At 39.2% G+C, this 18085-nt stretch overlaps 1 protein-coding gene across 1 annotated transcript; it reads left to right on the top strand.

The window, feature by feature from the left end:
- Positions 1-621: 621 nt before the first annotated feature.
- On the top strand, positions 622-17798 carry LOC139467517 (uncharacterized). The gene is made up of 3 exons (XM_071249053.1): positions 622-654; positions 1042-1300; positions 16507-17798. Exons 1-3 carry the CDS (start codon positions 622-624, stop codon positions 17796-17798), a joined length of 1584 nt encoding a protein of 527 aa, XP_071105154.1.
- The last annotated feature ends 287 nt before the right edge of the window (positions 17799-18085 follow it).

Below are 18085 nucleotides of genomic sequence, written 5' to 3'. Positions count from 1 at the left end.
TGTATGCAAGATATAGCTAGAATATATAAATTACAAGAACATGCAGGTCTACAGAGACATGTTGTTTTACAGCAAAGAATGGTTGGGTAGTCTTTAGCTAAAACACTCTGGTTCTATCCCAAATATGGAAATATTGATGAAATCTCATTTCTAATTTTTTTGTTACCTGGTAAAAACTTAAACCTTTTTAGAAAACGCTAATATTTTTGTGTGAAAGCTATTTCTTCTGTGAATGCGAACTACTTCCAACATTGCTTCAAATGAACAGCAAATACTGCAAGTTTTATGAGCACAGATACGTCCCTGCTATAACATCCACATACATAATAAATTACATTGATTTCCTCATAGAAATATTAGCCTACTAATAAATCACTAAGTCAATCTTAAACTCACAACTGCTAAAGCAAGTAGTTTATCTTGAAAAAAACCAAGCATATTTGTATTTGGTTTATTTCAATGAGACTCTTAATTCAAATTAATCCCCACCAGTTCTTTCATAGTCAGGGTGGAGTTGAAATATAGATCAAACTTAAATCTCCAACGGAATTTCCAACAGCCTCGACATCAGGCAAATCAAGTGTGTATGCAAAATAACTTGACGCAGCCACTAGGAAAACTATGAGTGTTTTGACCGAGGTAGATTGTGGCGAGGTACATGTATTGGGTCAAGATGTATCTATCTGTATCAAGCAAGGGAACACGAATTTGACCTCGGCATGGTGATACTGGAAAAACCAGATAATGTGATAAAACTGAGACAGCCTTCCTTATCCATAGTCACGCCACTGTTGACAGATATTTGTCGGGTGATATTCAGAGTTGCCTTCACATTAATGTTGTTGAGAAGCAAACAAGAACGAGGCAAGGTTAAAAAGTATTTACTGCACAAAGTTGAATCTTTTTTGTGAAGATGGTCTGACACAATGCGTTTATTATGTTATCAGTGGACATTTAATTCAGGCTTGGCTGCTTCATGGACATTTCTTACATTTTATGTTGTTTGAGAAACAGTTTATTAAACATCTTTTACTTCTCCAGTTTGACACAGAAATCACTGACTATGAAATCTCTGACTACATAATCTCTGACTACGAAATCTCTGACTACGAAATCACTGACTACAAAATCTCTGACTACGAAATCACAGACTACGAAAACTCTGACTACGATATCACAAACTACGAAATCTCTGACTACAAAATCTCTGACTACAAAATCTCTGACTACAAAATCTCTGACTACGAAATCACTGACTGCGTAGTTGTGCGTTTCAACTACTTCTGCTCGCAGTTGTCTAGTAATGTCAAGACACGATAAATCACATGTTAAAGTTGCCCATTTTACGTTTACAGTTCACAAATATTACAATCATACAACAGCATCTGTATTTGAACATGGTATCAATCAAGCATGTGGTCACTATGACAACCACAACAAATTTTGGATGGAGTTATTCATTAAGAAACATTTGAAACAAATTACAGATATTTTGTCCATCTGGTTATGGAAACCCTGGACGTCAGCACATTTAAACGAACAAATATTTTATAACATTTGAAACAAATTACAAATCTCGTTAATCTTTTATCCAAATGTTTATGCAAAACCATGATACCGGAATATTCAAAAGAACACCATTTTGTTTTTCTAAGCTATAATGATGCATTTTAAGGAAAATTCATTGTAAAACATTGTTGAAATCAAAAACAGAATTTGTGTAGAAATATCGGCATATCCTGCATTTAGTTCCAGAACTGGCCAATTACCAATTCCATTTTATTTTCGTTACCACCCCTCCTGCAACAGACCCTAACACCCATGTTCCATGTTCCGCCAGTAATCACTAGGATACCACAGAGGGGCAAGAAATTAATGAGAAATCTCCAGAGTATCGCTATACATTCAAAATATTTACATACAGCTTCACTATATTTACTCCACACCTAGCATCTGTCTGTAAAATCACTCTCTGAAATCTACATCGTACATTGTCAATCTGGATGAAATGTGTGTCATTTTCTGCACTTGCAGTGCCTTTGCTCTAGCTCTGTACAACACAGAGCAATCAGGGCTTCTGCCATGTATTTATTTAATGAGAGTGTCACTTCAGTTTGATAAATGGAGCTTTGATTTGGGAATTGATTACATAAAGGTCGGTGACACTGAGGATCACCAGTTCATGAAACGTGTTTGAGATATCGAACGCGAGATGATAACAAGCAATCTTTGATAAGATTTGAAGTGGAGTTGGAAACGTTTAGCTTGTTGCTATCAAAGATTGATATGTCATTGAAATGTACATTTGTACGCTTAGAATAGTGAGTGAGTGAGTGAGTGAGTGAGTGAGTGAGTGAGTGAGTGAGTGAGTGAGTGAGTGAGTGAGTGAGTGAGTGAGTGAGTGAGTGAGTGAATGGTATGTTAAACCAATATTATAGCTAATTTGCAGCAAGCATAGACCAGGAGCTTCTGAGGTTGATAGCAAGAGCACTCCTCCACGTCATACTGGCTATGACATTCAACCAGTCAGGTCATACAGTCTAACAACCTGGACCCATTTTACAAAGTGTTTGTAGCGACCCCTATCCTAACTCAGATACTTTGACGCAGACTCTCAACAGTCAAAGTGCTACAATCACTTTGGGTGCCCAGAGGGGTGGTGGGGTAGACTAATGGTTCAAGCGTTTGCTCGTCCCCCCGAAAACCCAGGTTGGATTCCCCACATGGGTACAATGTGTGAAGCCCTTTTATGGAGTCCCCCACCATGATAATGCTGTAATTTTGCTAAAAGTGGCTTAAAACCAGACTCACTCACTCACTCACTAGCGTGCCCAGATCCCAAATATAAATCAACTGTTATAACAACTCCCGGGGATCTAGGTATTCTGCCCCCAAATCAACTTGGAAAGCAATAAAGTACTTAGGTCATATATTAAATATATATACTGTATATGACATAATAAGCACCCCGGGTTCTTGAAAAAATGACAAAGAGTAGTGTTTCCTTAAAACATACAATGAGTTACATTTGTTTTCAGAACGTGATCTTCAACAATAGTCCTTTGACAGTTACATACCCCCACTGTGCTGGTGTTTTCAGTAACAAATATGTAATATACACATGAAAATATGAAATTATGTACATTTTCACTCCTATATGGGACTGCTTATAAAGAATAATTACAGATTGGTCTAAGAGTTGTTCAGGAGGTGCTTAATACAAAAAATACGGTAAGTAGATACATGTATTTGGTCCCAACCACATCCATTTTCATTCATGATCATTTGAAACGGATACCTCGAATTCTGTAAGTCAACAGTAGAACATGTCTCTGAGTCTTTTTAGGGGGGTAAATTAATTGTTTAACAAGAAAGGAAATATTTGTGCAAACACTCAGAGGGTGGACGTCAGCTCAAAGCAACTGATATACATACCTCACAGACACAGACTGGAATTTCCTGTGTTTACTCATCATAACTTACAATAAAAAACTAACTCATTTAAAAAAAGGGGGTAAATATGGTTTTACACTGGAATATTTCAGCCATATCATCATTGTTCCCATGTGGGGAATCAACTCAGAACCTTCAGCATGATGAGAGAACACTTTGACCACTAGGCTACCCCACAACTAAAATGATAAGATAGATTCTTTGTAAACAGTATTATCTAAAATAATTAACAAAGAAAACGTATGGAACACCCCTTTCAGATAACTGGAAGATCGGATAAGAAGATAGTGTCATGCCCTTGATTAGCTTTTAGCGAGAGTTGACTATGTATGAAATAAAAAAAATCAAATTAGAAATCATGTGAAAACGGTGATATACATGCATTATAAGGCTGAGAAATGTTGTAACATTTTAAGTTAGAATTGTCAACAAAATGGAAGCTTATGGCAACGGCATCTTATCTGTCAATCTAGAAATATTTACTGACAGGAAAATCTTAACAATCGCTTTCATATTAGAGTGCAATGTGATTGAGAACCATGTTTAATCTATCTCAAACTTCAGCGCAATAGACGACACTTTTCAACCTGTCTCTCTAAAACTTCAACGCAATGGACGACGTCTTTAACTTCAAACAGGACCCCTCTTCATCACCTGGAAACTAGCAGACACAATACATACTTAAATCTCCACCAGTTTTTTCATACTTGACAACTGGCACACACAAAACATCCATGACGGGTGCACCCCTGCTGAAGTAAAGGCATAGAGATGCCCCACTTGAAAATATGCCTTTGTTATTGCAAATAATAGTCTGGTCTACATGAAGTGAGAATTATTTCAAAATCTGAAGTGTTTTAGACGATTTGCCAAGCTAGCCTGTGTCGCAATTTGAGGCTTTATGATATCTGCAAGCTAAGCAATAACAGACTCTTATTCAGGTTCTCCATGTTTGATCAGTGCGTACCTGTCTAACAAAGACTGTGGTCGTTAAAGGTGTACTACTTTACTCCAGATGAACATCCTAGAGTGATCATATCCACCTCTCACGGTGGCATCCAACAATGCACTACACTAACAACTACAGTTCCTCTGGCAACGACTACAACTACTACTACCACCACCTCTCCTACTACAACCACATCAAACTTTGCTTATAACAAACACTCTTTGAGTTCATTATAACTGTAAGTTACTCTAGTACAACTACTACTTCCTCTAGACAACTACTACTACTATTACTACTACTTCAATAACTACTACCTCAAACACCAACAGAACTACTTCCTCAATGACTACTACAACCTTTTTTACTACTACTACTACTTCCTCTAGACAACTACTACTTCCTCTAGACAACTACTACTACTTCTAGTACTACTACTACTACTACTACTACTATTACTACTAATACTACTTCAATAAGTAGTACCTCAAGCACCAACAGAACTACTACCTCAATGATTACTACAACTATCTTTACTATTACTACAACTTCTACTACTACTTCTACCACCACAACTACTACTACTTCTACCACAACTACTACTACTACTGCTACTACTACTACTACCACTACAACTACTACTACCGCCACAACAACTACTACTACTACCACCACAACTACTACTACTACTACTACCACCACAACTACTACTACCACTACTACCACCACAACTACTACTACTACCGCCACAACTACTACTACTACCACCACAACTACTACTACTACTACTACCACCACAACTACTACTACTACTACTACCACCACAACTACTACTACTACCGCCACAACTACTACTACTACTACCACCACCACAACAACTACTACTACTACTACTACCACCACCACAATAACTACTACTACTACCACAACAACTACTACTACTATTTCTACTCCTACCACTACTACCACCACAACTACTACCTCAAATACCACTACTACCACTTAATCACCTACATGCCTCCATAAAGATAGAAAAAACAGATCCCCATGTAAATTCCTAACTTCTAACACATGTTAAACTATCTAATGAATCCAATTCACAAAAATTTAACTCAAACTTCAAATTCTAACAATAAATCAATCTGCATAACAATTCCCTTACCACCCTTTGTCAAAATTCATAATTCCATAAACTATGCACCTTTTCAACTCACAGCGGCTCCTGAGAACCGATTCAAAACTCAAATTAAGCTAAAAGAGACAATAAATATTCTTGGCAAGACGCGAAGCACAAAAGATGTTCCATATAAGTAATTAAGATAGGCGTCAGCAAAGAAGAAATTGGAGATAAGAGTTCATAAAATTGTCTGAACACCTTTAAAAGTTTGCCTCTTGGTATAGCGAGATTATAGAAAAGGGCAGGTGCCATTAGCCTCGGGGGACTAGTGAAGAGCTTGGCATACCAAACCAAACAGCTTCAATTGATGAAGATTTTTGTGGCTGTCCTGTACAGATGCTGATGTGATAACACAAGTTTTTTTTAAGAAGCATGCTATTTTATAATGCTTTAATATGAGGAAGCGAACAAGCGATAATACGTCAGTTGATGTGAATGAAATCTCTTGTTAGCTGAGCTACAAGTGGTGGTCGATTCATACTTCAGTCACGACACGACTAAAATAGATGCCTGTTCATTTTATTAAACTTTCTATGGACAAGGTGTTATTCATGGGGCTCCGTTTTACATTTTAGAGCTCATTATGCAACACTCGGATTGTGAAAACCACCAACAAATTAAGTGTTGTGAAAAAATTGACATGGACTTGCGGTAACTGCAACAAAATGACAGATGGGGCATATGGGGGCGTTGTTTGGGAATCCCAAATATCTGAACAAAACCTATACTTGAATAAGCTTCTGACGATGTTGTTTACATGTGCATACCTTTAAACCAAAAATGCATGTTTTAATCCAACTTTTAACTGAAAAGATACGAAATTACATTCCTCAAACCTGTTCTCCATCAAAGGCAAACAATCTTCATAGAAAGATAAAAATATCGTTTTAAAATTACAATTTCTGATGTAATTAACATTTGAATTTTTTGTGTAAAGATACTTTTACCTCTCTCTATTTTTTTAATTGAATATTTTTTAAATGTTCATCTATCACTGATGATATAAGTCAAATTTCAAATCTGTCAAGAAATGTCACAATTTATTGTTCTTATTTCCATAACATGAGTTATACCAGCCTTGTCCTGACAGAAAGCAATTTATTTGTGAATAAAAAGAAATTGTTGTGAGGAAAAGCCAATGGTTCTGAAATATTACCATGCAGGTGGTTTAACATGGTGCTGGTTCATGAAATTGTCACATACACAGCAACCATACCTCATCATCATGTCAGCTGCGACAGGTATGTCATTTGATGACCAGCGTCTGACGTCAGAGCTTGGAGTCTTTGGTCCCTGAAAAAACATTGTGAAATATAGTTATGTTGAACAGTACTAAAATTCAACATGGCAGGTGATAATTAACAAAAACAACAATTGTTTTGAAAAACATTGTATTTTTATGGAAATGGCGATATGTTGTTTACTTTTTAAAGTTATTCTTTTAATAGATTTGTGCGTTAATTACTTTTTACTTGATTTGCACTCTAAACAAATGAAAAAGTATAAGTTTGAACTAAACCAAAGTTAAATATTAATATTTTTATATATTTTAAATCTTTTTGTAGTTGGTGTTGCTTTATTGTTGTTTTATGGGACAAGAGGGCTGATTCCTTTTTGTTTGTTAGATTCTGTAGATTACCATATGTAGTGACAACAATCATAAATTGGTCCCAAGTCAATATTATAACAGGCTGCTAAGATACTGCTGTGGAATTCTGTTTGGTCTGAAATAACATTCACTCACTCACTCAATTATTCAGTTATCCATCTTCAATCATTCATCACTTTTCAATCTCATGTCCTCATGACCCATGTTGCCACAGCAATTCAAGTTACCTCCCTTATTTTTGCACATGACAAGGGCAGGTAACTCTCAACACCTTTCATTTACATGAAAATATGTATTTTTTATCCCAGTGAACATAAGGTGCAATCTGGGCTAATCAACATCATAAAAACAAACACAAAACACACTTTTGCTTAGTTTCTCCCCACACCACACACCCCAGTCCACAAGAAACTTAGGATCGACTTCTTCTCTCCTGCTGTCGACATCACAGTGGTTCTCAGCATTCATAAATAGATATAAACAAGCATTAACATACTGTTACATCTATTTACTTTAAAAAACAACATCAAAGGTAAGAATTACATGTTATTTTATATGTCCCAAAATGACCCCAAGGAACAGAACCAGAAAAAAAGTCTTTCAACTTATAATTAATTCATCATGTTTATCTTCAGACCAATATATAATTTTGTGAAATGGGATTTCTCTGCTAAAAACAAATAATCCTCAGTACACTACTTAGACTGTGTTTCCAGCAGAAAATTGATTTATTTATCACTCTTGTTACGGACATGATCATTTATCACGAGTATGTGGGTATAATGCCTTCTTATCACGGGTGTAAGATTTGCCAACAGTGCACTTTTTCTGTCCCCATGAACACAGTTGCGGGTTTTCTGACTCAACGGGTGGCGGTATTGTCAGTCGACAACTCCACAGTTCAGGGGCTCTCATGTTCCACAAAACCAGACTAAGCTATTGTTGTTGATATTTCCCGTGTCTCGTATTACGCTGGGTGGAAATGATTCATGGGGGTTCCCCCTTCTCTCCTTTTTCCCTTCATGCAGGTAGATGATGTCACCTGAGTTAATAAGCTGCAGTGTCTCATGTTACTTAAGTTAGAAATGATTCATAAGAGTTTTCATCTGAAGCATCCCATACCCACTCTTGTATTTCCCTCTCCAACTTAATCCCTGTCCCACTTCCCAGGCCCCATCCTCCTCATCTCCAACCCATTTTCTAGATCACTACCCCCTCCTCACACCTCCTGACCCCCATCCCACTATAATCTCTGCCCTAGTAGATGTCCTTTCCATTCCCTCATCTTACCCCCCCCCCTTCCAAAACCACCCACACTCAATCCCCCCCCCCCCCCCCCCCCCCCCCCCCCCCCCCCAACACTCACATACAAAACCATCCATACTCAATCTCCGTCCCCTTATACCCTTATAGCCCCCTTCCAAAACCACCCACCTTCAATCCTCATTATCCCCCCCCCCCCCAACACTCACATACAAAACCATCCATACTCAATATCTCCTTACCCCCTCCCATTCTACACACATGAAACTACCCATACTCAATCCCCATCCCCTTACAACAACCCCCCACTCCTTTAATACCACATCCATACTCAATCTCCATCCCCTTACAACCCCCCACTCCTTTAATACCACACCCACACTCAATCTCCATCCCCCCACCTCCACCCCCCGTCCCACACACAAAAAAACACCCATAATCAATATCTCCTTACCCACCCACCCCACCATCCCCTCCCACACACACAAAACCACCCATACTCAATCTCCTTCCTTCCCAAACCAGCCACAACAATGTCACACCTTTCACCCCAAACAACTCAAAATCCACCCCAACTCCCAACCTTGACCCTACTCAGACTAATAAGCAACAGTGTCTCATGACACAATCTTAGGAATGATTCATAAGATGCCCCCCTTTTCAGCCTCCCCACCCCCCCTTACTCAGCAGCCCCCTAACCCCATTTAGATAGATGATGTCACCTGAAGTAATTAGCTTACCTGAGACAGGTGAATTACCTGGTCCAGGTGAGCATGATTCACGGGTCAATGTCACAATACTTCACTAGACAGTCAAGATACATGCCTAATGCTCAATTTGGGGCTTCATGTGTGCTTGTTTATATAACTACACAACCTTGTGTAGGGGGCAACAAGGCACTGTGCATGAAGTTTACATGCAGCCTTGAAGCAGCACATGAAAAACATTCTTTCTTATCTTAGCCAAACACTAGACAATACTGAGACAAATTCTGTGTGAACAGATCTAAAGCTAATGAGGTCCAATGGTTTGGAACCAAGGATCAAGAAATATAATGTTCGGGTTTAGATATATTCTTTTAAAAAAAATTAAAGCAATTTTTTAACAATCAGCCATGATCTAATTCTTCTCCATCAAATCAATCAACTGACATTGGTCGTACATCTTGCAATTAAAAAAATCCTGAATCTTCTAAAAGTTAACCACAGTTGTTGAAACTGGTGCTCAACTAAGTCTGTATTAAGATGTCTGTCTTCCAATCCAATTACTTTAGTCTTTTTGAGTCCAGCTACCTACTATTCATGACTGTTCTATAGCCTAGTGGATAGAGTGTCTGCCCCTGCTACCTACTATTCATGACTGTTCTGTAGCCTAGTGGATAGAGTGTCTGCCAGGAGAGCATATGGTCAGTGGATCGACCCCCGGCTGCGCCACCTAAAGCAATTAAGTGGGCTAGCACTACAAAACTAGCATTAGTCAGAGCTGGTATAAGCTATACCCAACATGCATATATCACCCCATTTCACCTGACCTTACGTACTGCTAGTGAATTGTGTTTAACACTGTAATCAGCAGTACTGCAGCTTTAACACAGACAGACACTAGATGACGGAGCGTGGGAATGATGGACTAGTGGTCATCCTCGATTATCCAGGGTACTATATCTCCATTCTATAATAAATACCCTGGACCCATTCATGACCATACCTTCATTTTGGATGTGATATCACCATCTCTGTCACTTTCATCACCTCAGTACAGATTTTCTATCACTTATGACTTATTTATTGGACAGTTACTTTTAGCCCCGCATCATTCGAATCAGGTTCAAACAAAGTCATGCTAGGAAATGGGTCCAGAGTACTTATTATAATGGAATGGAGGTAAAATGCTCAGGATAATTAAGGATTGAAGTCACACCATTCTGGTGATATTCAAACTTAGAAAGCCATTTTAACCAATGAATCCAAAAATCCACTATGCATGTTACCTAACTGATCTACGCCATGATATAACTGGAATACTGTTAAAAGCGGCGTTAAACACAACTCACTCACTCACCTAAATGATCTAGATCTGACAATAAAATAACCTCAACCTGTGTGACATGGAAAGACCTAACCAGACCATTGTGACAATGGCAACAAGTCTTTCTACAAACTAAAGACACATCAACCAACCGATCTCATAGAACAGGGGCAACTAATGCGTGATACTTGATCTTCAATCAGACATTAACTTCATAATCGTCCCTGAGGTACCAGAAGCAGAATGCCAATTAACACCAAATATTTCACTCACACTAAAAATAGTTCAAAGGATTATCAAGCTCTGGCCTTTAAACAAATCTTGTTGCATATACTTCATTCCTATGTGTGCCAAGGAGTTGGACCTTACAGTCATGCGCGCTGTCATTACTACTAAGGAGACATATAATAACATCCAATAGTGATGAAAGTTTAAAAAAAAAAGTACTCATACAGATACAAACATCCTGAAGTTTCTTTTAACATTAAAAATAACATTTAAATGATTAATATTTTCAATTCATAATAATGATTAATATTTTCAATTCATAATCACTAATATGTTTTTCATTTCGGAAAGTGAAATACAAATACAGACTTTGGTCCTTCAATGAATCTCTGCTTCAATGTTTCAGTCTCAGTGGTTCTATTTAAGGAAATATATAAAAAAAGACTGCTAACTCTAAAGTGCTATTTTATTTCCAATTATATTTGCATGATCCAGCCCAAACCACCAATAAAAATAGAGCGTGCAGATTACTAGATCCTCGGAATGTCCTACCCTCCAACATCAAACATGAGTCTTCTGACATTATTACAAGAATTCAAAATGATACAAAGTTTTTAACTGCTATGTGTGAAAAAGTTTGTTCTGCGATTCCGCCATGCTAACAACAAAATATTTATCATGATCATCCAAATACGTTACCGCGGTGTGGGTTGTTTGTTTTAGACAAGGTGCTGTGGACAGTTTATATTATGACAGAGCTGAGGCCGAGTGGAGACACATTGTACACTAAAACCTTTACCCAACGCCAGTAGGAACAAAAGGCATCTGTAGCTGAAGATCATCAATGCAAATAAGCCTGTTGCTCCGGTGTTGTTCTACCGATGTGTGCCTCCAATCATAGATCAATAAACGCTTAAACACAACCAATGCCCAAGCTTTGCTTGTTTGTTTACAACCATGGTCGCAAGTTGGACAACTTTGTGACACTCTCCGATACCAAGGGCACCAGGGCGGGAGTTTAATCTAAATCTCACAAGTGACGCCACGTGATTAATTTCTTCAAACACAGACAAGAACATTTTAATTTTTTCCAATTCACAGAGGTTGACTCAAGGATGGCGTAGTGTGATTGGTCTTATATCTTAAGGCTGAAATATAAGTCATATAACTATATGTAAAGGATAAAACACAACTCGGAAGGTCCGGTTGACATAGAAAAACCAGAGTGAAGCTGAGACCGATCTTGTTAAACTGAGGGTGTTAGCCCGAAATTTATTCATGAGGTCACTGCTTACCCTGATGTCTTAATAAGAGAAAAGTAAAACCTCCAAAGAGGGTTATTACAAAAAACAAGTAACGTCTAAAACACTGATCAGTATCTGTGAGTCTAAGCAAACTGTAGACTCGATATAGCACCAGGATGGTTTAGGTCTCAAGTGAATCTCTTGAAGACATCAGTCTTATTTCACCATTACAGAAGTCAGTGTAGGTAAGCTATCATGGTTGTTTCACAGTCAGGTACAAGGAGTGATCAAGTATTCAAAATCAAGGGAATATTCTAGCAGTCAAGGTCAAGGGAATATTCCAGTAGTCAAGGTCAAGGGAATATTCCAGTAGTCAAGATCAAGGGAATACTCCAGTCGTCAAGATCAAGTGAATATTCCAGTAGTCAAGGTCAAGGGAATATTCCAGTAGTCAAGGTCAAGGGAATATTCCAGTAGTCAAGGTCAAGGGAATATTCCAGTAGTCAAGGTCAAGGGAATATTCCAGTAGTCAAGATCAAGGGAATACTCCAGTCGTCAAGATCAAGAGAATATTCCAGTAGTCAAGGTCAAGGGAATATTCCAGTAGTCAAGATCAAGTGAATATTCCAGTAGTCAAGGTCAAGGGAATATTCCAGTAGTCAAGATCAAGTGAATATTCCAATAGTCAAGATCAAGTGAATATTCCAGTAGTCAAGATCAAGTGAATATTCCAGTAGTCAAGATCAAGTGAATATTCCAGTAGTCAAGATCAAGTGAATATTCCAGTAGTCAAGGTCAAGTGAATATTCCAGTAGTCAAGATCAAGTGAATATTCCAGTAGTCAAGATCAAGTGAATATTCCAGTAGTCAAGATTAAGTGAATATTCCAGTAGTCAAGATCAAGTGAATATTCCAGTAGTCAAGATTAAGGGAATATTCCAGTAGTTAAGATTAAGTGAATATTCCAGTAGTCAAGATCAAGGGAATATTCTAGTAGGAAAGATCCAGGGGAATATCTAGCAGCCACAAACATGGAAATTTAGTCTTGACCAAGATCAAGGAAACTATCTAGTAGCCCAGATCAAGGGAACTTTCTAGGACACCAGATGAAGGGAACTTTCTAGGACACCAGATCAAGGGAACTTTCTAGGACCCCAGAGCAAGGGAACTTTCTAGGACACCAGATCAAGGGAACTTTCTAGGACACCAGATCAAGGGAACTTTCTAGGACCCCAGAGCAAGGGAACTTTCTAGGACACCAGATCAAGGGAACTTTCTAGGACACCAGAGCAAGGGAACTTTCTAGGACACCAGATCAAGGGAACTTTCTTGCAGCCAATAATGGCAGACTTTGCCAGTGGTCATGCAGACATATATTTTCAGAGTGCAATGAAATTTTCTAATGGCTAAGAACAAGGGAATTTTCTTGTATTCAAAACAACAGGATTATTGAGATGGCTTCAAAAGCCTTCTGAAGAAAACAATCTTTTCCTCTGAACGCAAACAACATTTGAAATATAAAGGTTCCACTCTTGCTTTTTCTCCATGTATTTGTGTGGACTAGTGAGGTTCAACTATACGCAGACTTTATAATGGTGTGCAGTCCTACTAACCTAACTATTATGGTTATGTTACAAGAAAATAAAACCTTACTCCCACAAAGAACTGACCATATGTTGTATTAAAAATCTTAGATTCTCATTAATTCTGCTGTTTTTTGGAAGTTCTTGAGTGGCTACAGTCACCATCTGTGACTAAGCTGTGTGAGTCAGTTATGACCTACCTCAACCCCCTCTCTGATTAATGAACTCTCTCGTCTACAAGTTGTAAAACTGCCATATGCAGTTTCCACGTGACAACATTAACATAATTGATTATTGTCTTCTCAGGCAGCAGTGATGTTATATGGTAGACGTAACATCACACACTATTCCCCTTAAAACTGATTATGAGAATTACATAAAATGGTACTGTTCTCCTTAAAAATGATTATGAGAAATACATAAAATGGTACTAATTAGCAATGGGTATGCAACACTTAAGAAGTAGTTCCTTAGGCTCATCATTCAGAAATACATAAAATGGTACTAATTAGCAATTGGTATGCAACACTTAAAAAGTAGTTCCCTAGGTTCAACATATCATGTTATACTTGCCAAGTTTAAAAAGTATTTAACTCCATGCAAGCATGTTATACTTAGTTCTAGAGAAAGTCCTATCTTTAAACTTGATGACTATTGCTATTTGAGTGGCATTTTATCAGCTTGAAAAGCATAAATAACAATTTTGTGGCTGTCAACTTCTTAATTCAGTGACAGTGACATTTATAATAATCATATAACATGATTCTACAATATTATTAATGTATTCTTGTCATTATTTTAATAAATAATACATAGTTTATTTAATTGAAATTTAATGGGCTGCTATTAAGGTTAAAATGTGTTACACATGAACATGTAGAATTGTAGTTAATAATATATATCACAGGATAAATGACTCTTTGAACCGACGTCCTTCAGCAAATGCCTTAAAAGCATGTCATAGCATGTTATCATACAGCACCTTAAATAATTGAGAAATGATTTTCATTAACGTGATGCAAAAATAAATCATGAAAATAAAGGTACTGACCTTATATTCAAACATGAAACGAAATGTTTACATGAAGTTTTAAGATCAACATTTACAAAAATTTGTTTACTGGATAAAATAATCCTGAATAGTATCGCAAGAACTCCAAGCACATATCAGATTGATCTTTTTATTAGCAAATTTATTTACAACCATACTTGGCTAGAAACTTTCTTCAACAAAGCCAAAATCCCACAAACATCTAAAAGAATATTTTCTGCTCATAAGACACACCAGACTTACCCACCTACCCAGCTTGAAAATCAATCCATAAAAAAAGTTGACCAAATGATGAAAATTTGAATGACAAACAAATAAAAATTGCTTTATAATGTGTAATAAAAGCAAGGTTAGAGGGCTTACAGCCTTTGTGTTGGCGATCTACGCCATCTTAAGTCAGGTCGGTGGTGCATAATCAACAATTTTATGTCCAAGTGACATGGGAAAACTGCCTATACGAGAGGTTTTATAGCCTCCTACACCTCAGGAGTGAGGCTGGGTAGACTGCTGCATATTTATTTCAGTGGTAGACATCGCAAGGTCATTTTGTATTTTATCCTTTTACGTATTGATCATCATGTGACCTGAGTTGTTGCTGCTATTGTAGGCTAGACCAGGCTGTTTTATTCAACTGATAAATCATGTTAAAATCCCTGTATGGCTAAAATGACACATTTCAACTATCATAATCTTCTTAAATCTTAAAATATAGCAGGCTATATTTAACTACGACAGACTCACTCAATGACACTACATTAAATCATGTTGAACATCCTAATGTCACGAAAACAAATTAAAAAATATGAATTTTTAATATTTAATCTAAAATAGGTTAAGAACCAAACTTTTCCTCATATCCTCATCCTACATATCATAAAAGTTGGTCATTTACGAACTGAAATTACACGAAACAGGAACAGCTACTATAAAATCTGTTCATATTATCTATTTCGTGTACACATAAGTGTTATTGTAATTACCAGATTTAGTAAATAAGGAGCTTGAATTTGTCACTTCCACATTTGTAGAAGTACCATTTTGCATGTGACAGAGATATGTACATAAATAGCACTATGGCACCAATGTGTAGATTTATTACGATATGAACTTTCAACTCTAGCCATTACATCACGATGAGACTTAGATATTTTTTCCCTTTTCAAAAACATCATCATTCCAACTTTTGATAAACCCAGCAACTTTGAGATTAGGCGAGTTGCTGAAATTTATATGTTACAAAACGAAATGCTGTGAGAGTGGTCCTAGGGGAATGTTTAGAAAGGGGATCTGGCTGAAGGACTTCTGTGACAACAAACTAACTCAATGTTTAGATTTGGTTTGAAGCGGATTATGATGGATTGTCCCCGATCAGCGCAATCTAGAGAGAGCCAGGGCTTGACTTGTGACAGGTTTTCTTAAACTGTTACTACTACACAATTAACATGGGGTGCGAAGTGTGGCAATGGGGGTCACTCAGACTAAACACTTCAATTCTCCTTCAAAGGTGCTGATGACAGAGAGAAGGCAAATGGTATCCACTGCTAAATTTGTCATACATACCCCAATTTCAAACATATTTATTTATGTTCTCTTTTCTTTTATTGTATGAACCTGATTAAACAATAAGATTTATGTTATACTTAAACTTCTTATATTTCAACATGTGAAACATTTCTTTGGGCCAAAATCTAAGATAAACTGACCTTAACCATTTTGCTTCTAAAGCCACTTGTAACATCAGCGTTCAGGTCAACCACACAACCCTCTCCCCTACAGCCACCCTCCCTCCTGCAACACAGCACCCCACAAGACAGTGTTCAGGTCAAGAACACGCTCCCCTCTACCTTACAGCCACCCTCCCTCCTTCAACACAGCACCCCATAAGACAGTGTTCAGGTCAAGCACACGTCCCTCTACCCTACAGTCACCTCCCTCCTTCAACACAGCACCCCACAAGACAGTGTTCAGGTCAACCACACACCCCCTCTCCCCTACAGCCACCCTCCCTCCTTCAACACAGCACCCCACAAGACAGTGTTCAGGTCAAGCACACGTCCCTCTACCCTACAGTCACCTCCCTCCTTCAACACAGCACCCCACAAGACAGTGTTCAGGTCAAGCACACACTCCAAACTTACCTACAGCCACCCTTCCCCTTCAACCCAGCACCCCACAAGACAGTGTTCAGGTCAACCACACACCCCTCTCCCCTACAGCCACCCTCCCTCCTTCAACACAGCACCCCACAAGACAGTGTTCAGGTCAAGCACACTCCCCTCTACCTTACAGCCACCCTCCCTCCTTCAACACAGCAACCCACAAGACAGTGTTCAGGTCAAGCACACACCCCTCTCCCCTACAGCCACCCTCCCTCCTTCAACACAGCACCCCACAAGACAGTGTTCAGGTCAAGCACACACCCCTCTCCCCTACAGCCACCCTCCCTCCTTCAACACAGCACCCCACAAGACAGTGTTCAGGTCAACCACACACCCCTCTCCCCTACAGCCACCCTCCCTCCTTCAACACAGCACCCCACAAGACAGTGTTCAGGTCAAGCACACGTCCCTCTACCCTACAGTCACCTCCCTCCTTCAACCCAGCACCCCACAAGACAGTGTTCAGGTCAAGCACACTCCCCTCTACCCTACAGCCACCCTCCCCCTTCAACACAGCACCCCACAAGACAGTGTCCAGGTCAAGCACACGTCCCTCTACCCTATAGCCACCCTCCCTCCTTCAACACAGCACCCCACAAGACAGTGTCCAGGTCAACCACACACCCCTCTCCCCTACAGCCACCCTCCCTCCTTCAACACAGCACCCCACAAGACAGTGTTCAGGTCAAGCACACACTCCCATCTTACCTACAGCCACCCTCCCCCCTTCAAAACAGCACCCCACAAGACAGTGTTCAGGTCAAGCACACACTCCCCTCTCCCCTACAGCCACCCACCCACCTCAACACAGCACCCCACAAGACAACGTTCAGGTCAAGCACACACTCCCCTCTCCCCTACAGCCACCCACCCACCTCAACACATCATCCCACAAGACAGTGTTCAGGTCAACCACACACTCCCCTCTACCCGACAGCCACCCTCCCTCCTTCAACACAGCACCCCACAAGACAGTGTTCAGGTCAAGCACACACTCCCCTCTACCCTAGAGCCACCCACCCTCAACACAGCACCCCACAAGACATTGTTCAGTTGAACCACACACTCCCCTCTCCTCTACAGCCACCCACCCACCTCCACACGCATCCACAAGACAATGTTCAGGTCAAGCACACACTCCCCTCTACCCTAGAGCCACCCACCCTCAACACAGCACCCCACAAGACAACGTTCAGGTCAAGCACACACTCCCCTCTACCCTACAGCCACCCACGTCGTCGGCCAGATCATGTCCTCTAATTTCCCTCGCAGGGCATTGTACACAGCCATTTGATGTTGAAGGAATAACATCTGATAGTTGGAGAAGCAGCTAATTACTTGGTG

The sequence above is a fragment of the Haliotis cracherodii genome, unplaced genomic scaffold, assembly GCF_022045235.1.
Source record: "Haliotis cracherodii isolate W230 unplaced genomic scaffold, xgHalCrac1.p SCAF_2, whole genome shotgun sequence".
Lineage (NCBI taxonomy): Eukaryota > Metazoa > Mollusca > Gastropoda > Lepetellida > Haliotidae > Haliotis > Haliotis cracherodii.
Note: the sequence above shows the minus strand (reverse complement) of the source record. Positions and strands in the feature narration are given on the sequence as shown.

What these genes read in the sequence shown, in the direction of transcription:
- LOC139467517 (XM_071249053.1), top strand. Translation starts at nt 622, where the DNA reads ATGAGTGTTTTGACCGAGGTAGATTGTGGCGAG. An exon ending in CCGAGGTAGATTGTGGCGAG is followed by an intron (nt 655 to 1,041) that starts GTACATGTATTG and finishes TTACTTCTCCAG; the next exon opens with TTTGACACAGAAATCACTGA. An exon ending in CTTCTGCTCGCAGTTGTCTA is followed by an intron (nt 1,301 to 16,506) that starts GTAATGTCAAGA and finishes TCTACCCTACAG; the next exon opens with TCACCTCCCTCCTTCAACAC.